Source organism: Rousettus aegyptiacus, unplaced genomic scaffold (genome assembly GCF_014176215.1).
Source record: "Rousettus aegyptiacus isolate mRouAeg1 unplaced genomic scaffold, mRouAeg1.p scaffold_m13_p_2, whole genome shotgun sequence".
NCBI classification, from domain to species: Eukaryota; Metazoa; Chordata; class Mammalia; order Chiroptera; family Pteropodidae; genus Rousettus; species Rousettus aegyptiacus.
The window spans coordinates 131103149-131127803 of record NW_023416295.1 but is presented as its reverse complement, the minus strand read 5'-3'; the positions used below and the strand labels follow the sequence as shown (position 1 = coordinate 131127803).

The following is a 24655-nucleotide window of genomic DNA, read 5'->3' as shown; positions in this document are numbered from 1 at the left end:
CAGGGGTTACATTTGCTCTGCTCAGGCCACAGCCCTGTCCAGTTCCATATGTACTGGCAAAGGTATTGCTCATAATAAGAGCTAAATTAACATTTGCTCAATGGAGCTTTCATCCTGGCAAAGTACAACTTGGGAATAACATTAATAATGATAAATAGCTGCTAGACATTGGGCCAAGCACTATATACTATCTCATTTAATCCTTACACTAACCTGCAATGTAGGTATTTTTATCCCTCTCCATAAGAAACTGTGCTTCATAAGGTTACATAATTTGCCCAAGGTCACACAGCTAAGAATTAGCTACGTTAGGGATCCAACCCAAGTTTATCTGAGGCTAAGGTTCACGCTCTTTCCATTACATCATGTTACGTCTTGGGAAGATAAATCTATTGTTGTCCCAAACCCCAAAATTCATTTAAAAATCCTAAATTCAAATCCCAGAAGTCATTGAAGTGAAAAAGAAATGATTTAAGGATGACCTACACCTCTTCTATCAGCAGTAACTGAGAAGGGTATGGACAGGGTGAGACTAGCTGGTATGGGTAGGACTCTGGGGATTCCAGGGTGAACTCTGTAGCAGGGCAGAACTCAGGGATGGGGAAGCTGTAGTCCCTGCCACTGATTCCCCCAGCTCTCCACCAGCCTGGTGGACGGTGGCTACAGAAAGGCCAGGGTGATGAAAGGCTTCCTCTGCCAGGGGTCAGGCTTCCCAAGGGGCAGAGGGCATCCTGCTCAGGGTCTGGGGGCCAAGAGCTGCCTGGATTGCATCAGATAGACAGACAGACAGACAGACAGACACAGACACACACACACAGACACACAGACAGACAGACAGACAGACACACACACACACACACACACACACACACACACACACGAAGTACTTCTCTTCTTGTCAAGGTCAGGGGTGGGGTGAGGCATATGCCATCTGACTTTAGAACCTGCTGTTCAGCTCAGGTACCTAGAGTTGCTCCTGATCCTCTCACCCCCACATCTCACCCCACCCTTGAGGCTTCCTGATTGAGTGACCCCAAGTGACATCTTAGTAGCCTCTTGCTTCTCCTGGGAAAGGCAGGTGTCAGGGCTAGAAGCAGGGACCAGGGTCTGTGGTCAGAGTCATGAGTGAGGATTGCAATATGCGCACACGCAGTTATCCAGTCAAGTGCCTTTCCTGACCTTTCTGTGACACCAAGCGCTGGGTGCCTTCTACCCAGTCCCACCCTACCCCTGGCCAAGAAGAAGAAATGTAGCGGCCAAAGGGGCCCCTTGGGAGCGTGAAATAATTTCATTTTCAGCCTCCACCCATCTCCCCACACAGGGTAAGAACAAGAACCTTCTCTGTCAACATGAAGGGATGCTACCCAGCTGGGTGGGGAGCAACTGTGAGGTGAGGAACAGCCCACTTGAAGGGGTCTTAGAGATTTTTTTTACCCCATCTAAGGCTCGTATCTATCAGGCGAGGCAGGTCTTCCCTGGATGAACAGACCCCAGAATGGAGGGGAATGGCTGACAGCCTGCTTCTGTAGGTGTTCGGGGGAAAAAAAGGGTGGAGATGATGATGGGGCTTGTGGAGGCAGGAATCTGAGATATGATGAGGGAAGAATGGCTTGTGCCCACCTGAGGGAGGGAGCCTGTTGTGAGCTGGAGTTTCTGCTGAAACAGGGCACTAAGCATCTGGTTCTGCCGTTCCAGGTCAAACACCCTCTTCTTCAGCTTGATGCACTCCTCCCGCAGGTCCTACCACCACACAGAAGGGGGTGAAATGAGAAGGAGACAAGGGGTGGGGAGTGGGACGGGGGAAAGCAGTTTGAGCATAGTCCCCTTCACCAGAGTAGCATGCACTCCTCCTGGGCATGCCCTTCTCCTGCAGAGCGACCTGAGCCTGCCTATGTTTGTGGCTATCGCATCTTCAGGGGATGGCAAATTCTCTAAAGTTAACCACCCCTGGCAGGAGGTAAATCCCATTCCCATTGGTATCTTCCCCATCCCTACAGCCAACCCTCTGCCTCTTAAAAAGCACACATCCAAGAAGGGCCCATACAAGGCAGAGAAAGATCTGGGGGTCAGAAGGGATCATATGTAAAGAAGTTACCCATAGTACTTGAGTAAATATTTAGATAACACCTATGCTCACAACATCAGCATTGCTTTCAGGGCCATTACAACCTTGAGAAACCAGCTGGGGCCAGGATAAGTTACCATAACTCAGAGATCTAGCCTTACCTAGCCCACCCCAAATCAAAGTTACCATAACTCAGAGATCCAGCCTTACCTAGCCCACCCCTGCCTCCAGGTAGAATAGTACAGACTCGTCTGAGGTGGGGAAGGTGGGCACATCGCTGGGCCTACTGGACACTTCTACCAAGTCCCCTCCTCTAGCTTATTAAAGGCTTAGCTGAGCAGGCTCAGGGGTCCCCAGGAAGGACCTCCCCTGTGGTACCCAGAGCTTCTCCGAGGGTGGCTGGGATTGGGGTGAGGACGTCTCCTGTGGCCGGTTACCTTTTGGTTCAGCAGTGCCTGCACCACGTGGTTGGCAACCTGGGGACAGAAAGCCCCGAGGCAGAGCTGTCAGTTAACTCAGCCTCTGTCTGGAGCAGACAAGTCATATTCCCCACCCTCTAGCCCTCCCAGCATCGGTTCCACTGGAGAACCCACAGACCTCATCCAGACAGCGCTCATAGGTCTCCCGCTGGTTTTCGTTGGCCTGGGCAAGTGCTGAGTTCTCTGCCTGCAGGAGGGAGGAAGAGGGCAGAAAGGAGGCGATGGGATCATTCCTCCCTCAGGGAAAATTCCTTTTGGGAAAGGGGAAGCAAGGAGTCTACTACTAACTACAACCCTGTCTAGCTCTTGACTCTCCTAGGATTCTGTCATGAGGAGGCCTGCAGATACAGACCGAGGGCATCAAGAACACAGAGCTCAGGTTCTGGTTTTCTGTAAAACACCCAACTTCAGTCAATGAGGCTGGAGGGCTCAGGAGACACAGTGGCCAGAAGGACCTAAGGTAGGAGTGCCAAGAGTAACCTTATTTTTCTGGGGAGAGGGAAGAGGAGAATGGAGGGAGGAGGGTAGGGTCTTCAGAATGTAACAAAGGGCCTTAGTTTAAGGATACACATCCTTGGCCTTCAACTCCTGGATGTCGGGTCAACCAATTCCTCCCTACGGCCTCAGTGACTACTCCTTTCCTAGAGCCAGCAGAAGCATGAAAGTGGGGGAGAAAAGTAAAGGGAGACATTTGGGGGTTAGGACAGCCCTACTCCTGTGCATGCTTCTTGTCCCTGAGCTGGCATCTGGCCTGGAGAGCTAAGAGCAAAGAGGGCCTCTCAGAGGAGCTCTGCTAAGAAATGGTCATCCCTGCTCCAGCCTGGCCAAGGGGGCAGAGGGAAAGGTCTGACCACAACTAGAAACACTCATACCAAGCTCAGAGGAAAGGAGAGCCCTGCTGCCCTCGCCCTGCCCCGTGACCCACCTCCAGCTCCCGCAGTCGGTGCAGGAGCTCCTGGCAGGTGCCGGGTTCCATGCTGCCATCACCACCCTCTCCGGGCCTCAGGTTTCCAGGACTCCCAGCCGGCTGGTCCATGGCTTCCGACATCAGGTGCTGGGAACACGTGAGAGAAGGCCCAGCAGGCTACTCCAGGGCCCAGGGAGGAGTGAGTAGAGGAGGAGGACAAAGACAAAACTTGTCAGTATTCTTGAAGTTTAGCTCAGTGTGACTGATGTGCCATGAATACTGTAACAACTCAGGGTCAGATTAAGACTCTCCTGGTCACAGGACAGACACAGACACTTTGCCCATCTTAAGAACAAAGACCATTATTTTATAAACCCTATCACAGGTCACATAGACACTGTCCAGGAGCTGGGAAACCTGAGTTCCCCGTTGAGACTGTCCTCCAACTGGTATATGTATCCTCCTGGGGACATTGGGAGGTGGCTGGCATGCCTCCAAGGCTCCCTGCTTCCTCAAGGCCCAGTGGACCAGCCTCTTGGTGCATGCTGGTCCTCTGCGTGGGTCTCGACACCCTCCCCTACGTTCCACTTGGCCAGCTCCTTCCTATTCATTCTTCAGGGCTCCCAATCCAAGGCCAGTCAGGCTCTGTAACTGTCGCCCCCAGACTGTCACTTCTGTGAGGACAGGAACACTATTCACTTTACTGCCCAGGCTCACACTTCCTGGCGTGACACCTAGTATGTAAGACAGACTGATGAGTAAACAGACCAGTCTGTGACTGCCTGAACACAACTCAGCCAGAGTTCTGACCTATACTGCGTATGTGATCCCTCCACCCCCTTCACATTGTTGTCATGGTTACTGGCTATACCCAACCAGGCTCCATCTTCCATTTGAGTTTCAATTTCTCTGCTAGAGGAAAGTGCTCATTTCCTTCTTCTGCAAAATATTGTGGAAATTTCCAGTAGACGGGAAACCCTCCCTAATGTAGAAGGGTGGAGGCCTCTGGTCAACCACCAATTACTTGCCTCCCTGCCCCATCGACGCTCCCACAAAAGGAGCTTAGCACTTTTGGACCAAGGAAGTAAAGAGCCCTCAGGAGCTTGTCAATCAGGCATCTAAATGTTCTCTCTTCCATCCTCCACAGTGAGATACAGGGGGCGCCTCTCCCACCCTAGCCCTCCTCCTCCAGTCCCCATCACCAGCATGCACAGGCCCCAGAGCCCCTCACCTGTCTCTGCCCTCTCAGCCAGGCTGGCACACTCACTCTAGCAGCCAGAATGGTCACCTTGCCTGTGGAAAAAGAGGGAGACCATGTCAGCCATGCATTCCACAAGCATTTATTGAACTTTTGTGTGCCAGGTGCCATATGCCAGGTTTAGTGCCACAGAGATGAACAAGTCAGCGAAAGCCTTGACTTTATGAAGCTTCCATTCTATTGGGGGAGGCACATAATAAACAGATAAACCAAGGAACATATGCCGGGTCCTGATAAGGCATTGAGAGGTGACAGTTAAGCAGAGCCCTGAATGAAGTCCGGATGAAATCCTGGCAAGGAAAAAGCATTCTGGGCAGAAGAAGAGCCAGTGCAAAGGTCCCAGCTCTCAGCCAGGAGTCACTCAGATAGCAGACAGAAATGAATAGCGACACATGGGGCTTTATGGCCCTTCCACAACATAAGTCTTCTTTAATCCGCATCACCATGAACGGAAGTAAATGCTATTATCAATACTTATATTTGAGATGAGGAAACCAAGGAACAGGAAGTTGTACTCACAAACACTGGGCGTATCCTGTGTGTTGGCACTTTCTCCTGTACCACTGCATCTGATTCTCCTACTAACCTTATGGTGATGGTGGGCCTGGGGGGTGAGTGCACCAGCCTGGATGAAGACAAAGGCTCTGGAGGCAAAGGACACCACCCAAAACATGTGGCTGGTTCACAAAGCACACTGGACAGGCCTGGATTTCGCCCTACCCCCATGCAGCCTCTCTGTACACGCACAAATTGTCCTGTAAGTTCTTTATATTCTGTAAGCTCTGTGCGTTCCAGGGCTCCTGGAACACTGCAGTTAAGACATCTAGGTTAGAATCCTGACTCTGTAAGATGTTTCCTCACCTATAAAATGAGGATAAGACAACACAGCCTAACGAGTTGTTGATGAAATGAGATAATGTAAGTAGAGCTTCTTGCACGAACTCAGTAAATGGAGGCTTTGCATATTAGCACTGTGCAAAGTCCTGTCGTGGAGTCTGCTGCTACATCGCCCCCTTCTGGTCTGTTCTCAGGCAGGCGGACCCCAAGCCTCCAGTCCCTCACCCTAGGGTCCCTGCTGTAGTGGCACATGAAGACCTGAGAGTGCTGCCCAACCTACACTGCCCTCAAGGGGCTCATCCTCTCCAACTCCTTTCCTGTCGGTTCTCCAGCCCCAGGGCCAGCCCAGCCTTCACTCTCCCCTGCCAGATACCCTAGAAAGAGAAGCAGGTAACTGCAAAAGCGGAGAACACTTCCTCCTGATTATAAGTGTGTATGTATGTATAACAGTGGGGGAGGGGAGCGGCTTCTAAAAACTAGAAAAGGAAAAACTGTAATACTTATTTTTAACACTCCGCTACAATCTAAAGTCCTTTGTGATTTTAACATCGTGCAAATATATCAAGTATAACTTTGTTTGCTCATAACATTATGTTTAATATATTTAGAAATGGATAGAAAAAAGTAGAAATGGACAGGCCTGGTAAAAACTGAAAAATATTCAGGAAATATCCTCCTCATATACACAAATAAGGGTTTAAACCAAAAGAGGCCTCAGGTTACCATTGGGCCTGTGCCACCCCGCCTCACCCGCAATACTCATCTCTGGGTCCTCATCCACTTGCTCCAGCCGGAGGCTCCCCTGCTCTAGGAGAGACCCTCCCCCATGCATCACTGGCCCTCCCTCAGTTCCCTCGCCACTTATTTGCCCAGTGGAAACTCCCAGAGAATAGTGGGGTTGGGGTGAGAAAGGGAGCGCTGGGGAGTGTGAGGAAAAAAGTTGGGAGGGTGAAAGGAGGGAGTGGGATGAATAGGGCGGTGTCCAGGGGCTAGAAAAGGGTAAAGATAAACCTGGGAAGAGCCCAAGTCTTTGTGTCCTTCACACGACAACAAAAACTAAGGGCGAAAGTGGTTTAGGAGATATCTTCTCCTAAAACAATAAAAACAAAAAGGCATCCAAGGTTAGGCGCAAGGCCCGGAATGTGAAGACTGTACATGTGGTTTTACGTATTGAGGAGGGCGGGGATCCAACACAACCCCTGTGAATCTCGGTACAGGGACGCCTGAGCCCCACTGTGACCTGGAGGAGACTCTCTAAGTGATAAGCCACCCAAGAGCAATAGCTCTGCCATGCCCTAGCTGGGCCTAGGAGAGGCTCCAGAAATATTGGCTGCAGGCAGGCTGTGACTCAGCCCCACTCTGGGGAGATGTTTGCTGCTCTCGGCAGAGATGGTCTGGCCAACTCAGGATGAGGGGCCTTCTCTGTGTCTGCAGGGCCACGAGTAGAGGGCAGGAAGAGTCACAGGGAAGAGGTCTGCATTTGAACTTGACAGAGGGGAGGAGTGCACACTGTGAGTTGGACTAGTTCAAGATTTTCAATTTTAGTTCAAGATTTCTATGGCGAAAAGAAAACTTCCTGAATCTTTACACTCCTCTGGGGAATATTAAGATCCAGAAAGATACTACCACCTCCAGTTCACGTGAGCCTAACGAGGCCCTTCAGAGTCTGGGTTTGGGGCCTAAATCTCATGAGTAAAAAACCCAACGCAGTCAGTTCCTACTGGCTGTCCCTGCTGGGTGTCACTTGGGGCTCCTTGTCCAAGGGGCCAAGCACCTCTACTCCTCCCACCAGGCCCACAACTCCTACTCATAACTTCTGTGCAGCCTGACCTGGGGTCTGGGAAAACACTGGCCTGGGTGTTCAGAATGGCCCTGATTTCAAACATTCCTCCAATGGTCCTACCACACACCCTGGATGTTGGATCTGGAACACAAGATGCCAGCTGGACTGGGTAGGGATGAAGCTACAGGGGGTGGGGAGCTCTAACTGGTGGCTTCTCTCGCCAGAACTGCCAAAGGGCAGCCCCGCCTCCCACAAAGGCCTGATTCAGAGGGAGGTGACCTCAGTGCTGAGAGGGAGGGAGGGAAAGGAGGAAGAGCAGAGCCTTTTAGCCAGTCCTGGGGGAGGTGTGTGTGTGTGTGGGGGGGCAATTTGCAAGCAGCCAGGAACAGGGAAGTGGGAACAGCTGCTTATGTGTGTATGTGTGTGTGTGGGGGGGGGGTCCTTGGGTAACCTGGCGATGTGGCTGGTTCAGCCCAGCTGAAGAGTGAATCTGGATGACCACTAACTCTTGAACCTAGTCAGCCATGTATGGCCCTAGCACCCCCTGCCCCTTTAAAACCAGGAGGGGACAGGGGCTTCCAGGGCCTCAAAAGAGTTCTGACTATCCTGGTTTTTCAGGCAGCTTGATCAAAGGAGTGGGGTCTGTAGCCTCTGCCCTCTCCCCTATCAGGGCACAGGCTGAACTCAGGTCTAGACTTGGGAAGGAGGGACCAGAGAGATGGCAGCAGGCCTGCCTTCCATGCTCCCCAGCTTGGCCCTCCGCCAAGGCCTTTAGGCCCTGATGAGCCCCTCACTCACCAGCTGTTCCCCCCAGAGTCCTCTAGGGAGAGAAGCCAGGGACCAGGAGGTGGGGGAGGGGTGGGCAGCTGCGGCAAGGCAGAGATGGAGAAGTTCCCTTTAATAACGGAATCGTCCATAACACCAACAGTTTTCCCTTCTCAGTCCCCAGCTGCCTTCTGGAATCCTAGTCACACCCAGGAGTCCACTTGTAAACAGCAACTTCTGCACCCACAGCAAACACTCCTTCCCAGCCAAGATCAGCCCTAGCTGCCTGGGGTGTGGGGAGAAATATAAAGACAGAGGCCCCACTCCTGGCCTGAAAGTGGCCACCATAATCCCGGGCCCAAAGCATCTTTTAGCCCTAAGAGTTCCAACTGGTCTCCTCCCCTTTCAGGGAAAGAGGGAAGACAAGAATTTCCTTCCCTCCTTCTGAGAACTGGCCCCAAGACACAATAGTCCTCCTGAGAGGCATGTGTTCATGGGGAAGGGACACCCTGCATCCCCCTCCAACTTCCTCTTCACAGGCACTCCATGAATCTCCACACTATGGTGTGGGTTTTTTGAACGACAGTAGGATCGGTTGCCTGCCTTTCCAGGCAGGGCAGGAGGAAGGGCAGTCATGTTAGGAGTCCAAATGGCTTCTCTCTCCTCCCCTGGACCCCTCATGCTCCCTGTCCACAGCATAAGCCAACAACAGAAAGAGCAGCTGCTGGGGGTGGGGAGAGGGAAGGGACTCTGACACAGACACAATGGGTTTATTTATAGGGCCACATGCCAGGGGTTTTGCAGCCAAGATGCCAAGGCCCCACTCCCCAAAATCCAGCAGGACCCACATGGCCCAACCTAGGGTACTGGAAAAATCCTCAGAAAAGAAGGCTAGACTCTTAACACCGCAATTTACTTGCTGTGCAACTTTAGGCAAATCACTCAGCCTCTCAGGGGTAAGTTCCCTCATGCTAAGCAGAGGTTGTTCTAGAACAATGGTTTTCAAAGTGTAGCCTTTTCACAGAGTCCACAGGGTCAAAACTATTTTCATAATACCGCTAAGACACTATGTGCCTTTTTCACTATTATTCTCCCATGAGTGTATAGTGGCATTTTCCAGAGACTACGTGACATGTGATATCATAACAGATTGAACACAGAAGAAGATATGAGAATCCAGGTGCCTTCTATTAAGTCAGACATTATAGATTTGCAAAAATGAAGAACATTGCCATTCTTTTCACTATTTCTTTTGGAAGATATATTTTATTTTTCATAAAATATTAACATGTAATGGGTTTATTATTTTTTAAATGAATTAAATGTTTAAAACTCTGTTTTAATTTATATGACTGTAAATGCCGATAGGTATATAAACCATATAAACCAAAGCTCTTTTTTTGAAGAGTATAGAGGGGTCTTCAGGCCAAATAGTTTGAGAACCACTTTTCTAGACCAGTGTTATCTAGTAGAACTTTTTGTGATGACGAAATATTTATTGTGCTGTCCAATATGGTAATCACTAAGCGCACGTGGCGATTGAGCACCTGAAATGTGGCTAGTCCAACTGAGAAACTGAATTTTCAAGTTTGATAGCCACGTGCAGTGAGTGGCTACTGTGTTAAACAGCACAGTTCTAGAAGAATCCCTGGTATCTAGAAGATTCCTTACTTGAGCATTCTAGGTCACTGCTCCTTTCCACAGACTCTAGAGACGGGGGGTGGGAAAGGACAGGAATTGACATGCACTTGTGTCCCCAGGCTTATGCTCACACTATTTCTCACTCTCTCCTCATCAAAGGAAAGCCATCTCAGCCACATGGGCAGTCCTGCCTGGCACTCCTAACAAGGCTTACTGTTAAGAGATGCTCTCTCAATTCTCTGAAATGACTGCTTCACAACCCTCTTCCCTTTCCTCAGATTTCTGGCTTATCACCTCCCCTCATCTCCCCAAAGGATTAAAGCCAGCAGAGGGAAAACCCCTCAAATCTCCTGCCACTATCCTCCCAGCCCCATCAATCCTCTGTACCTCCTCAACAACTCCTGAAGGGATCTTTCCCATCCACCTTTAAAACCTCTCAGATGTCTTTCATCTTAAAAATAATTTCCCACTGATATTTCTCCAGTCTGCGCTCTTCTGTCTTTCACAGTCAAATTCCACAAAAATGCCATTCTCCCTTCTCACTTCTTTCTCAACCTGGTCCAACTTCAGCCATAATGACCACGACGCTAAATCCAAACAATATTCTTCAGGCCCCATTGCCTTCTCAGGCACAAGTGTCTCTTCCTCCTGGAGGTGGCCACTTCCTCTTGGACTTTTTTTTTTTTTAAAGGCTCTGAGACATAGTTAACATCCCATACATCCCATATGACTCACCCATTTGAAGTGTACAATTCAGTGGCTTATAGTATATCTACAGATATATGCAATCATGACCACAGTTAATTTTAGAATATTTTCATTACACTTTAGTTAGCACCCCCTCGCTCTCAATCCTAGGCAACCACTAACCTATTTTCTGTTTCTATAGAGTTCCTTATTCTGGACTTTCAGATAAATGTAATTATTAAACTGGTGGTCTTTTGTGACTGGCTTCTTTTTCTTCATTCCTTTTTATGGCCGAATGATATCCCATTGTATAGATATACCACCATTTGTTTATCCATTTATCATTTGGTTGATAGTCATTTGGGCTGTTTCTACTTTTTTGGCTACTGTTAATAATGCTGCTATGAGCATTTGAATACAAGTTTTTGTGTGTATTTCATTTCTCTTGGGTATGTACCTAGGAGTAGAACTGCTGGGTCGTATGCTAATTTTAGGTTCAACGTTTTGAGGAACTGTTAAACTGTATTCCAAAGTAGATACCATTTTACGTTCCCACCATGTATGAGGGTTCCAATTTCTCCACGTCCTCACTGCTTGTTATTGTCTGATTTTCTGAGTCTAATCACTATATTAAGTGTGACATGATATCTATTATGATTTTGGTTTCTATTTCCCTGATGTTGAGCATCTTTTTCTTGTGCTCATTGGCCATTTATATATCTTCCCGTGGGAAATATCTATTCAGTTCCTTTGCCCATTTTTAAATTGGGTTATATGTCTTTTTATTGTTGAATTGTGGGAATTCTTCCTATATTTTGAACACAAGTCCCTTATCAGATGATTTGCAAATATTTTCTCCCATTCTATGGGTTATCTTTTACTTTCTTTACAGTGACCACTTCCTCCGGGACAACTTTTCCCTTGTCTACTATGCTCCTCCTCTACCCCTGACATCTTCAACCTCTACTTCTGCGTGTGTATTTTATTTTTTAAACAGACATATCAGCATGTTCTCACTGTTCTACATCTTTCTTTAGAGAACACGTTTTAAAACACAAAACCACAGACTTTATTCAGACCTTACCAGTTTTCTTGCCCACTGGTGTCCTTTCCACTGATGTTCTATCCCAAGATCCAACCCAGGATCCCACATGGTACTTAATCACCATGTCTCCTTAGTCTCCTACAATTCATAAGTTCCCAGTCTTTGTCTTTTATGATCTTGACACTTCGAAAGGGAACTGGTCAGTATTTTGGAGAATGTCCTCTAATCTGGATTTCTTTGATGTTTTCTCCAATTAAAGTTATGGATTTTTGGAAAAAAATACCTTAAGTGATATGCCCTTCTTGGTGCATTATGTCTGGGGGTATGTGTGATGTTGAGATGGCTTATTATTACCAAAGTTAACCTTAATCATTTGGTTAAGTGGTTTCTCCACCATAAAGTTAGTATTTTTCCTTTTGTGATTAATAAATTTTTTTGGGGGGGGCAATGCTTTGTGAACATGCAAATATCCTGTTTCCTCAATTTTAGGATTCATCAATAGACCCTGTTTGCAACAATTACCATGGTGTTCGAATGATAATTTTCAAATTCCCTCATTCCTTGTACAATTTATTAACTGAAAGTTTTCTGTAAGGAAGAACTGTCCCTTCACACCCATTTATTTAATTATATGTTTATATTAGTATGGACTCATGGATATTTATTTTATTCTTCGCATTATAAACCAATATTATCATCACGTATTTTATTGCTTAAATTCCAGCTTTAGCGACTGGGAATTCTTTCAGGTTGGCTCCTATGTCCTTTCAACATGCCTCCATTTAAAAACATTTATTTATTTAATTTTTAACATTTGCTTACTTTTTGGCACCATAAGATGTTTCAGGCTTATCTTGTATTTTTCCTACCACAATCACTTTTCCAAGGGGCTCTACCAGAGCAATCTTCTTTCTAAAACTGATTGTGTCCCTCCTGCTTCAAATCTTCCCATGACTTCCTACTGCACTGGGGAGAGACCACAGCCCTCAACATGACCCTGGAAGCCCTGCCCTGGTCTGGCCCCAGAGCAATTATTCTGAAACTGACAGAGCCCACACTGATCTCTCTCCTTAAAGTACTTCCTGCAGGATCAGTGATTTCAAACTGTACCGTGTCCTGTTTTCTAGTACTCTCCTGTGTGGAAGAGGAGACTTGCTATGCTGTTAGAAGCACACAGCTCCCAGAGGAGGGGCTTTGCCTGCATTTCTGTACTCCTTCTACACTCTGCCTGTGCACTGTTCTGTTGACCAGGCCCTGAATCTGGTGATCTCTTTCATTCCAGAGAGAAAAGGACCAGAAAGAAGGGACAGGTGGGCTTATCAGATTCCCCAAATACCCACCACCCAAATGGCTCTAAGGGTCCATATGACAAACCATACTAAGGGGTGAACAAGGGACATTTCAGATTTGTCACTGACATTGCTATGATCTTCCCCAAGCTCTCAACCCATTTCTAAGCCTCAATGATTCCCTCTGGCAAATGGGACTAATTTATCCATTCTATAGGTATTTCTGGATAGATGACTCGGTATGCTGGGTACTAAGGGATGGGTCAGCTCTTAGACTTTCTAGAGCTTTCAGGCAGTAGGGAGCATAAGCCATGCAGGTAAACAGCTGTACTGGGAAGGAAGTTCCACTTGAGAAGTCTTGGAGAACTTTAAGTTGGAGCTGGAAGAGTTTTTCAGAATTTGAGGCATCAAGTGAAATGAGAGTTTAGATACAAGGAATGGGAAGGGGGTCATTCCAGGCAGAAGGAAGGGCATAAACAGAAAAGTAAGGAGGCAGAAATCTCTGGGTGTGTATTGAAGCAGAATGACTCAGTGCAATTAAATTGAAGGGCATTTGAAGGTGAGTGTTTCGTGGTACTCTGGCCCATGCCAGTTACAACTCCTCTCCCATCCCCTGAATGAATAAGAGAACCGGCATTTTCTCAACACTCTGAGCATTACCAGAGACAGAAGCTGGGTCCCACAGGAGGACCCAAAACAGAGAAGCTCCTAGAGGCAACGGCAGAGCTAACTACAGGAATGTCAACGATCTGTTCTCAGATCCAAGAGAAAAAGGGCCTGGGAGGCTGCACAGCCTATTGGCTCTCAGGCCGTACCTACAGGACCGGGAGTGCTGGGCATATGTCCCCCAGTCCCCCATGCTCAGTCCCCAGTACTCACTTCCTCAAGCTTCATATCCTGGCATCTTCCTTCAAAGGGAACAGGCTCTGGACAGCCAAGTATCTTCTGCATCCAGGCACCATTTGGACAGAGCCCAGAGGTGACCTCCTAAGTTGCCAGCTCTGCTCTGGGAGGAGAAAGTAGCTCTGGTTCACCCACAGTCCTACACTGGGCTCTGCTCTTCTTCATGCCCACAAATGGGAGCAGACTTCCTGGACTCTGGTTCTGGCTCCGCCACACTGCATGACCCTAGGTGAAACCTAGAAAACCTCTAGGACTGTTTTCCTATCTGTAAAATGGGGTGAGCTCTCGCTGATTCCTTTCTCCCTGCAGGGAAGGGCATAGCAGAAAAGGATAAGATCATGACTGGAAAGGAATTGCTGTTGAAAAGACAGGTCTCCTTTGTGGAGTAGAGTGGTGGGGGTTAGGAACTCAGCAGGGCCTTTGCGGAGAAGCCATTGGCTTTGATGTCGCTTTACTCTTATGGGGCCATAGGCTTCCCAGGAAAGTGGTGGGGGGCGGGGAGAGGAAGGGAATGTAAAGCCAAAAACTTTAGCCTTCTTCTAGTCTCAGGGACAGGAAGTGAGGTGCTGTCTACAGAGGAAGTAAGAAGCAAACACCCCTCAACTTCCCCTCAGCCTACAGTGGAAAGGAAGCTCCAGCTTTAGGAACCTGCAGGCCCAGAGCTGGGGAAAGAGAAAGCCGAGGCAGGGCATTATCAACACCATCTGGTGGAGAAGTGGGTTTCTTGTCTTGGACACAAAAAACTCAAGGGACACAGACTGGACGAGGGGGAGAAGAGAAGCTGCTACAGTTGAGAAGCCCAGCTGTCCGGGTCACACGGTACCATACCTGCAGTCCCGTCCCCAGACTCCTACCTTGTTTCACATACCGCCCCCACCTCCAGGTGGGCCAGATCCTCCGATTACTTGCTCTTACAGTACATGTCCTTTGCAGCCTTTATCACAGCTGTAATTCTATAACCCTTTATTGAATGTAGGCTTTTTGGATCACCATTTTACCCCCCAGAGTCTAGCATAACATCTAACACATAGTAGGTGCTGGATGAATGAATGTGCTGGCTATAGATTGAGAATTCCTCAGAAGCTGGTTTTGGCCTAACCCTGGCATCTGAATAAAATTCAATATACAAAGATGAATGAATACTGCTCAAGGCCTGGGATGGATGGGGCACCCTGTGGTGGGTAGTAAATGTCAGAAACCAACAGAGCTGCCAGAAGAAATCTATGCACACTGAGATATTGCCAATAGGTAAGGTGACAGATGAAGACAGTATACATTGTATGCTTTCTTTTGGGAAAGGGAAAAAAAAGAATACATACTTGTATTTACTTTTGTGTAAAGAAACTCTTGAGGGTTATATAAGAAACTAATAAGTGATTATCTAAGGAGGGAGATGGGAGTGGAAGGGGAAGTGAAATTTCTCAATGTGTGCCTCTTTGTATCATTTTTTGGACTAGGAAAAAAAAAACAACTAGTGAATAAATAAAATACAAAACTTTAAAAAATGTTTGAAGGAATAATCATGTGACCAGGTGATTTCTAAAGCCCCTCCCAGATGGGGCCAACTACTTTCTTCCCTATTAGTAAGTAGGGACCAGGCCCCTGGAACAAGAGAGGGGTGAGGAGGTCTGGCCAGATGAGTGGGAGACTCTGGCCAAGTGATGCCAGTGTCTCAACTCTCTTCCAGAAATTTCTCCCTGGGCTAGGAGAGAAGCCCTTCCAACCTGATTGTGGTATGGCATGGTGACATCGAACTATTCACAAGCTGTTCAGGGCCATTTCTGCCTGAGTTGGGTTCATTCTAGATCCTTGGGAAGGGGCTATGGTCTGGCCAAGGGCAAAAGCACAGCTGGAAGGTTGGGCAAGGTGAGAGTTTGGGGCAGATGGGGGTAGGGTGGGATAAGCAACTCCCAATGTACCTGGAGCTGCTGCAAGTAGGTTCTGGGGGTGTCTCAACAGATCTTCACACAGAAGAGCCAATTACAGCCCCCACATCAAGCTAGCTAGGGGTGAAGTGAATCAGCCCCTGGGTACTAGAGCTGCTGAGAACCCCAGGGCCATACCCCAGGGATTCCAGGGCCCCTCACAGTCCTGTCTAGGAAAAGCCTCATTATTCCCCTATGCAGAGAGTCTTCAGGGAGGGACAATGTCAAACCCCGTAAGAGTGAGAACTATAGACCAATGTCCTAAGCAGCACCCACTACCCAAGCCGTGCAGGCACAGCATGGACAGCCAGACCTCTTTAGCCTTTCCTTTAAAAATAGCTACAAAGAAAAAAAGAAAAGAAAAGAAAAAGAAAAGCTTATTGAGTATTGAAGAATTCCCAGAGCTGTTCCTGACCAGGCTCTTCTCGGCGGCTGCTGGATTTTTAGAAATCAGTAATAACAGCAATGATAATTCACCTTAATAACAGCCTGGCCTCCTCAGGCCTCTTTCATCTACGTAAATCCCAGAGCTGGGAAAACGGTAATTATCAAGCAGGTGCCACACCCCAATGATGATGTGTTATTAATCTATCAGCATAGGCTGGGAAACTGAGGCCCAGAGAGAATAATTCTCCTCACACAGAGCTAAGGATGCAGGTGCCAGGGCCACAGGGAGTGAGGAAAAGAAGGAGCCGGCTCCATATCTGCTGTGTTTGGGGAAGATACTGAAGACAAGGGCACTCCTTCCAGAGTCGGCCTGATCTGGGTTTGGGGAGAAGGTGAGGAAAGACCCCAGATGTGAGTCCCGAGATCCCTCCTCAGGCTGCAGCAGGGCCTGGTGGTAGCCCTGGCTGGGAGCTAGGGGTTTTGATCTTGAGCCCATACACCCACTCTCCCAGAGCAGACTGACTACTGCTTTGAGCATTTCCGCCATCTCTGCAATGTATGCAGACACCGCAGGGTAAGTGAGGGCTCTGCCTTCCAAACAACCCCATGCCACAGGCACAGTCCATGAATTGGGAGTGGGGGACATCTTGCAGCTGGGTTAAGTGGATCAGATCAAGAACCCGTCAAGTGGGGAGACTGCTTATTGGGGACCCGAGTTCATCTTTACAGCCGCCTTCCATCTTTGGCACTGATCTTAAAATAATGAGATCCTTCCTACAGCAAATCTTTTTTGGATTGGTCATGCTGAAAAAACCTGCAGAGACCAAGCTGGCCTGTGCCCTCCGAGAGGCAGGGGAGGGTAGGCAATAAGACATAGAAGACCAAAGATCTGTTCCCTTAGTGGCCATTGAGGGAAGCAGCAGAGATTCAAATGAGGATGGAAAGATGAGGCACTGCCTATGCAGATCTATCCACAGTCTATATAAGCCTGGTACTGTGAGAGAAGCTGCAACGTATACAGTCTCAGCTCTAGGGAAACCATAAGGGCCATGCCAAGCAGCAACCAACGATCGTGTCCTCCAACCCTCCCCAGTGGGACCTGGGGCAAAGTATTAAAGGTGTTTTTCTAAGGGATCTGAAATTATTTTACTTCTCCATGTTAGAAAGTTAAACAGAGCCCCTGGTAGTGGTGGTGGTGGTGGTGGTGGTGGTGGTGGGTCCCTGAGATAATACTGTGCCCTTGGAGGGCCCAGCTCTTCAAAATCTCAGGTTCAAGAACTGCCCTCTTTGCTTTAAATTAAGTCAGGCCTCCTTGTTCATAAGAAATTAAAGCAGAACAGCACCACATAAAACACTTGACCAGAGTCAGGAGCACTGCCTGACACTCATCACCGTATGAATCACTCTCCTTTCTGGACTTCAGTTTTCCCATTTTTAACACGAGAGATTTGGACTAGCCTGTCTCTAGGATTCCTTCCAGCCTATGACTCTATTTTGTTTTGATGTGGTGGTGAATCCCAGATTGATTTACATAAATTTGCATGTTCAATCAGAAATCCCAAACTCTTTTAGAAAATCCAATCAGTTCATTAGTGCAGCTAGACTGGGGCTGGAGGAGCCTGCCAGGTTTGGGTGAGGATGTCAAAGCAGAAGGTGGTGGTGGTGGTGACTTGGGGGAGGAGGCAGGGGAAGCAGGAGTGGAAAGCAGCATTTGTTCTGGTGACCCAGGGAGGATGGGGCCCAGGGACCCCACTTCAGCTACCAAACAAGGGTCCTTTCTCCTCCTGCTTCTGAGGCCTCTGGCTGGCCAGCCGCAGAGCCACACCCCGAGAGAACAGCAGCCTCTGCCTAGCAACAGCTGCATCCTTCACTCTGACAGGGACACCACCATTAACCACTTTCTGGAAAACCGACTTCCCTGGGAGCTTCCATTCTCCCTTCTAGGGGCTCCTAGTAATGAGGGAGGTTTTCTTGGGTCTAATGTAAGTACCTCCTGCTGCAGATTCATTCCCATGGGCAGCAGGACTCAGAGAAGGGGGTGCTAGCAGAGGGAAGAGTAATATGGGAGAACATGCCCCACAACCAACCAATCCCACACACAGCCTAACCCTGTCTCCTTCAACAATTCCCTCAGCACCTGGGAGACCAAGGATAAAAACAAACAAGGATAACGTGAGGCCTTTGGCTCTTGAGCTGGAGAGCAAGTCCCAACCTGGAGAGCCTAACTCCTGAGAAAGCCCTAACACCCCCACCCACCCACCCACTGCAGGAAGGAGGCTGGGAAAGGTGGGGTAGGGGCTGCCTCTCTCTGCAGCTGCTTAGCTGGTGTGGAAGGGCTCTGGGAGGCTCCTTAGCCCCTTGCCTGGGAGCTGGAGGTATGAAGTGCAGAGGTGAGGTAAGTAGGGCCAGGAGATGGGATGGGCAACAGAAGTGGGCCCTCCTTGTCCTCTTCCTATAAGAGTGTGGATGAGTGTGCAGTGCTCCCTGGCTCGGATCCTAAAACAAGTCCCAACAGCTGAGATGCAAACTGTCTCCAGGGAATCTGCTTACCCTGCTGGCCTCTGGCTGACTCCTCCTCTCTCAACCCCTCCCCAGAAGCCCAACTCAAAGACTGGCCCGCCAGGATGTCTCACCAGGGCCTAGAGACCTCACTAGGTGGGCCAAATCCCGGCAGGAGTTCACACCTCAAGGCACCAGGGGTGGGCAGGGCAATGGTTGCTCTTAGGCAGGATAAGGGAATCTACTCCCTTCCACCCAACATTCTACTCCCAAATAACTGTGATTTCTAACTACATCACCCAAAACCTACCTCTCCAAACTGAGCCACTGTACCAAGGGCCTTTCTGCCCTCAGTAATGTTAGTGCTTTCTAGTCGAACTGCTAAATTTTACAGATAGGGGGAAACAGCCTTAGCGAGGCAAGCTGTGTTGGCCAAGGTCACACAGCAAGCTAGGAAGCACAGGAACTAGAGCTTCTGACTCAGTCCACAGTGACAATAGCTCGGTCCTCATACACATTGGTTCCACCATCCTATTTTGGAAGAGCCTTCTTCCCTGCAGCTCAGGCAACCTGCCTCTCCAGGTTCTCACTCTCCCAAAGGCTTGGGCTGGAAAAAGATGTTGAAGGGCCCAAGCCATGTCATGTACAGACCACAGACTTTAAAAACAAACTGAACTATGTGGAAATCTTTCCCCAGACAGAAATACATGCATTTCTCTGAGGTAGGAAATGTAATAACCGGTTGTTCTTAGACAGTGAACCAACAGGAGAAGTGAATTTTGTGTCTCCCTTCTTGCCAGACAAGGGGTCCCAATGTTTTGCAAGAGAGGGTCTGCAACAAGGAAATTGGGCTAGGTCCATCTTCCCCAAAAGTACTGACCACAGAATGGTTAGACACTAACCCCTTCTTTACTGTCCCTCAAGACCATCCCTGTTCTAGGCATCTCCTCCCAACCACGACCTCTGGCAGACAAGTGTGCTTAGACAGGAGGACCTGTGTGGGAGGGGGAGCAGGAGCAAGGAGGGAATAGAGGAATTGCCTTTACAGCCAAAGAACCTGTCAGACTAAGACCCTCAGCGAGCATTTAAGAAGTAGCATCTGGAAAGGCAAAGTGGCTAGTGCTGAGACACGTGGAAAACCAGGCCTGTGGGAGGTGAGGGCCCTGTGGGCTCTTGGGGTAGTGCTAGGGTTGTATCTATCCTGGGCCCAGGGTAAGAAGCATGGCTGGGGTTCGGACAGCAGCCTTCCTAGTCGGGCTAGGCCTGGGGAGTGTCGGGCACAGATAAATTCTCTGCATTCTTCTGGCACCACAGCCAGGACCCAGTCTTTTCTGCGGGCGCTGCCCCAGCACCACTCGCCGCCCAGCCCTTCTTCCTTACTCAGCCTCTCTTTAGTGTTCAGCCCGCCGGGCTCCCCTCCTCCTATCCGCAGCTCCTCAAAGCCACCGAAGGGTCTTTCTCGGAGACCCTGTTCTCTCCGCCTCTCCCCACATCCTCCACGCCCTACCGCCCCAGGCCACGGGAACTGCAAGGAGTGCTAAGAGAAGCCCCGGGCTCGTCTCCGCGCCTGCGCTTTGGGAAGAGCCTCCCCCACCCCAACAACCCCGCACCGCTAAGCGGCACCCGGACTGTGGGATGCGGGTGGGGTGCGCAGCTGGGGCAAGGTCAGTGCTTTCAAAGAGGGAGGAAGACCGGCCCCCGGAACATCCCCCTCTCCCGAAAGTTTCCCTTCCGGGGCCACGGAGTGTGCGCGAGGATGGCGCGGGGGGCAGGAGGGGGTGGGGTGGGGGTGGACAGAGTCGCAGCCGGCCCCCCCCCAACCCCGGGAGAGTGCGGAGGAAAGGGCAGGCAACGAGATCCACGCAGGAAGCCGCGCCGCCCCGTCGGACCCAAGGCTGCCACGAGAGCCTTACCCTTCGCACCCCTCACCCCCAGCCCGAGGCTTACAGAACCCCCCCACCCGTCGCCCTTCACATCGCAAGTAAGCCTGGAACTCACCGAAATCAGGTGTTGAGCTGGGCCAGGGCAGGCCGGATGTGCCAGGTCCATGGCTGCGGGTCGGGGGCGAGGGGCAGAGAAGGGGGGTGTCGGGGCTGCCTCTTGATGTCAAGGCTTTAAAGGGGCCAGGGAGCCCCGCCCCTCACCCAGATCCCGCCCCCCGCCTTCCGCGCAGCCAACCCACATTCACCCTAGATGCGCGCTCCTCCCAGCTCCTCCAGATGTTCCCAGGACGAAAGCTAGAGTCTGTCCCGCCGGCGCGCGCCGCTTCCGCCCCGGAGGGAAGGACCGCCCCTCCCCCTTATAGAGAAACACTCTTCCCAGCCTAGGCGGGGTCGGGCCTGGTAAACCTACCCAGTGACAGAGTACAAGACGCCGGGCTGGGCTGAGCCGGCGTAGAATGGGGGGCATTTATGGTACAGAAAACTAGTTGCACGCGGACCTACAGGCATGAGCGTCTGCTTCTGTGGTGCTGTGCGTGCACGTGTATATGAGGTTGTGTTTGCGATTTGCCTTCCTGCATACGCGTTAGGAGTAAATACATAGGAAGAGGCTTGAGTGCCTCCTTGGCCTTAAATGCTCAAGCCTCTCTTTTCTTCCTTTGGGATGGGGACCTCCCAGTAATATGCAAAACTGGGCGCTGGTAACAGGCTCCACTCCTGTCAGAGCAGTGCTGGTCTGCTTCCTTACTGGTTTAGGAGAGTGAAAGCTGGGCATAAAAGACACGACCTTGTTCTCAGCCCCTTGCTATCTCACTTGAGACAAGTTCCTTCCCTGTTGAACTAACACATGCTTAAAGAGGAAAAGCAAACAGCCCACCTAGCCCCCTACAGAGCCTCAGAGCTCCCTTGAATCTCATTCTCATTGTACCTTGGGTAATTTGTCCTTCTCTGGATACCGTATAATCTGCATAATCCGCATTTTACTGACTGGCCTGGAAATGCAGGTTCTGAACTAGGTTCTGCAAGGAAATACAAAGGGATCCCTAGCCACAGTCTCTATCCATTTTATTAAAATTGCTTCTGTTGCAGGATGTATTAAACCATCATATTAGTCTAATAAAGGAACATAAAAGCTGAGAGAATATAGGGTGCTCAGACTGGTTAGGATTAATTAAGAAGAGTTCCTTTCTGAAGGAGGCTCCTTAATTTAAAATGAGATTTGGAGGGCAGAGAGAATTTGAGTAGGATCCAGGCAGCATTAAGGACATGAAGAAACTCAGAGCAAATTATCTGTGTGGGACAGTGAGCTAATCATATTAGTAGGGTGGGAAGTGAGAGAAGTTAATGGAGGAGGTTTAGTATGGCAATCAGAACCAGATATGGATTTGACAGGGCAGGTGATAAAGAAGTCATTTTGGGTTCTTGAGCATAGCAGTAGCTTGACTTTTTCATCCTTGCATGAGGATGTTATTATTGGAGCCTAAAAGATGTCATGATGATTACTCCCAACAGCTCTCTTCCTTTTGCTTAAAAATATTTTTTTAAATTTATCTTTTACAGTAAAATATGCAGATCTTAGGTGTTCTGTTTGGTGAATTTCAACAATAATATACACCTATGTAATCCCCAAAACAAGATACTGAACCATCACCCCAGAAAATTCTGTCACGCCCATTTAGAGTTGATTACCCTGCACCTAACACCACCCACTCCCTGCAACTTCCTGAATTCTATCACTGTAGTTTTGTCTATTCTTGGATTTGTATAAGTGGAGTTATAAAGTATGTTCTCTTTGGCATCTATATTCTCTAGCTTTGTAATGTTTTTGAGATATAGCCGTGTGTAGTCTATTTTTTTATTGCTGAGTAATAGTCCATTGTATGAATTATTCCACAATTTATTTACCTATTCTCTAGTTGATAGACATTTGGACATTTTTAGTTTGGGGATATTATGAATAAGGCTGCTATAAACATTCTTGTTCAAATATTTTTGTGAACATTTTCATTCCTCACCTTATTTCTTGATGATAGTGGCATCTTTGGAATTCCATAGCATTAATTAATCCTTATTCAGTCACCCAACATTTATTGAATAGGGATCAGTGGAAGAGTTCTTGGTTTTACAACAAAAATTAGATATGACCCTTTCCTCAAAAGGCTTGTTAAGTTCATAAAACTCCATGTATCTGTTGCATTCCAAAGTTGTGGGATGGATAAACCTTAAGTCTGCCAGATATTTTTAACTGTTTTTGGATGTTTCCAAATAACTAAGTTTTTGGAAGCAAATCAATCTGGATGATTTTTACTTTTCATTCAGATGATTTCATTTTACACAGCCAGAGCATCTGCGCTTGTCAAAGCTGTGTACCTGCCCTACTTAAAGGCTCTTGCACACACTTGAACGTTCAGGCTTTCAGGTTTTCGCAGATTCTCTATGCTTCACAAACTATCTTCACAGACAGGAGATAAAATGATAGCTAACATTGCTCCATAATCACTTTCTGTCTTTGATGAAGCTTAAAACATTTTTGTTTCTCAGTGGTATTATTCACTTAAATTATTAAAAATTATACAGAAGTCCCAAAGTAGGTTTTTCACCTATAACACACCAGTGATCATATATTGTTCTTTACTTGAGTTGCCTGTTACAAAACAAGCTAGGCTTCTTAGGTCTCTGGTTGCTGCAAGCTGTGGGAAACAAACCAGTTTGGTGGTGTGGTCTAACTGTGCATACAGTGCCAATGACTGACTGGTAGATGGCATCTCAGAGAACCAACCCCTCACTGCTCACATCAGTACTTTGGGGTCCTCTGCTTCAATACTATGTGGTCATTCACTCAGTATTGGAGCATATTCTTTCCTCAGTCTAGCAGTATAGCTCTTTGGCCACTGTTACATTAATAAATTGACCCCAGTTTAGAATTCCTGACGTCAGATTGGTCATGTCACTGGCCTTTCAAAGCATTTAATAATCTGCCTATTCTCCAGGTTGTATTGACTCTTAGGTGTATTCTTGATGTCTTTCCTGCTCAATAAGAGGAAGAGAGGAGCTGAAGATACGCTAATGCTTATTCTATTTACTTAACAGGAACATAGCTTTGCTATTGCTGCTTAATTCTACATGGGGGAATTATATTCTTTGGGTCAGGACAGCGTTGCCAGTGCATACTTTGAAACTTACCTGGCACAGATATGATGGATCTGCCCAGGTTTTTAAAACCCTTTTCCCGCATTTTCATCAATTGAAACTTCTTATCGAGTCTTTACTATATGCTAGGCATTGTGCATTAGAGAACTAACGTGGAATTCTTTTGGGGGTATGATAAGCAATGAGATTGAAAAAGTAAGCAGTAGAAGATCATACTTTATCCTAAGAGCAACAGAGAACCTTTGAATGGTTTTAAGCAGGGGGGCAGCATAATCATAATTCCATTTTAGAAAGATCACTGTGGTTGCAGCGTGGAGAATAGAGAGAACAGAAGCCAAGGACACCAGACACAAAGTTTTTGTAGTATTTGTGGGGAAAAAAAATGAGAAATGTGCTCTAAACTAGGAAAGTGATAATGGAGATGGAGAGGAGATGATTTCAAAAATAGTAGTAAAGTCAGCAGGTCTTGGGATTGGAAGTGGAGGAAAACGGAGCTAAGCCAAGACCTCTGGACTGAGTTATCTTGCAGAGAGTAGGACCACCTACTGAAATAAAAAACACTGGAGGAAGAGCAGGTTTGGGGAATGATATGCTCACTTTGAAACATGTTGACATTGGAATGCCTGGAGGATGTCTAAGTGGGAATGTCTATCCTAGAGGTAAGAACATCCCAACTGTTGTGCCTCAGGAAGAAGTTACAAATGTGCTGCATATTGACCTTCTCAACCCTCAGGGCAGCAGGCTCCCTCTGACAGACAGTAATCTTGGTTATGCTGTGTTGCCATGAAAACACCATCATTTTCTGTATGTGCTATGATGTGGAAATGGTTGAGTAGCACTGATGTATAATGCTGTTGGATAAATAATTCTGATGCTCAGGAAAAAGATCTGGACCAGAGATCGAGATTTGTGACTCATCAGAACATAGGTGGTAACTAAAGCCATAGAGTGGGGGAGATCGTACAAAGAGAGAAGAGGAACAGCAACATTACAGAAGGGTCTGCAGCGAAGAACAAACAAAACTGGCTGAGTGCTGTCACCAGAGCCCAAATAAAGACCAAATAGTTCCGATATTGCTGATTACAAGTTGGATCA

The 24655-nt window shown here is 48.1% G+C and overlaps 1 protein-coding gene across 5 annotated transcripts in view; it reads right to left on the bottom strand.

Annotated features, from left to right (window-relative positions):
• The window catches only part of NCKAP5L (NCK associated protein 5 like), a 29091-nt gene extending 8496 nt beyond the window's left edge, over nt 1-20595 (bottom strand). For 2 of the 5 annotated variants that reach the window (XM_036236245.1, XM_036236248.1), the window contains exons 1-6: nt 20469-20595; nt 4683-4744; nt 3470-3628; nt 2663-2731; nt 2503-2541; nt 1621-1740 (exon numbers count right to left, since the gene is read on the bottom strand). In XM_036236245.1, coding sequence (XP_036092138.1) covers nt 1621-1740; nt 2503-2541; nt 2663-2731; nt 3470-3592 — 351 coding nt within the window. In that variant the 5' untranslated portion in view covers nt 3593-3628; nt 4683-4744; nt 20469-20595. Of the gene's footprint in view, nt 1-1620; nt 1741-2502; nt 2542-2662; nt 2732-3469; nt 3629-4682; nt 4745-13635; nt 13763-20468 lie in introns of all 5 variants that reach the window. The other 3 variants (XM_036236246.1, XM_036236247.1, XM_016151803.2) reach the window with 3 other exon arrangements.
• Between the last annotated feature and the right edge of the window lie 4060 nt (nt 20596-24655).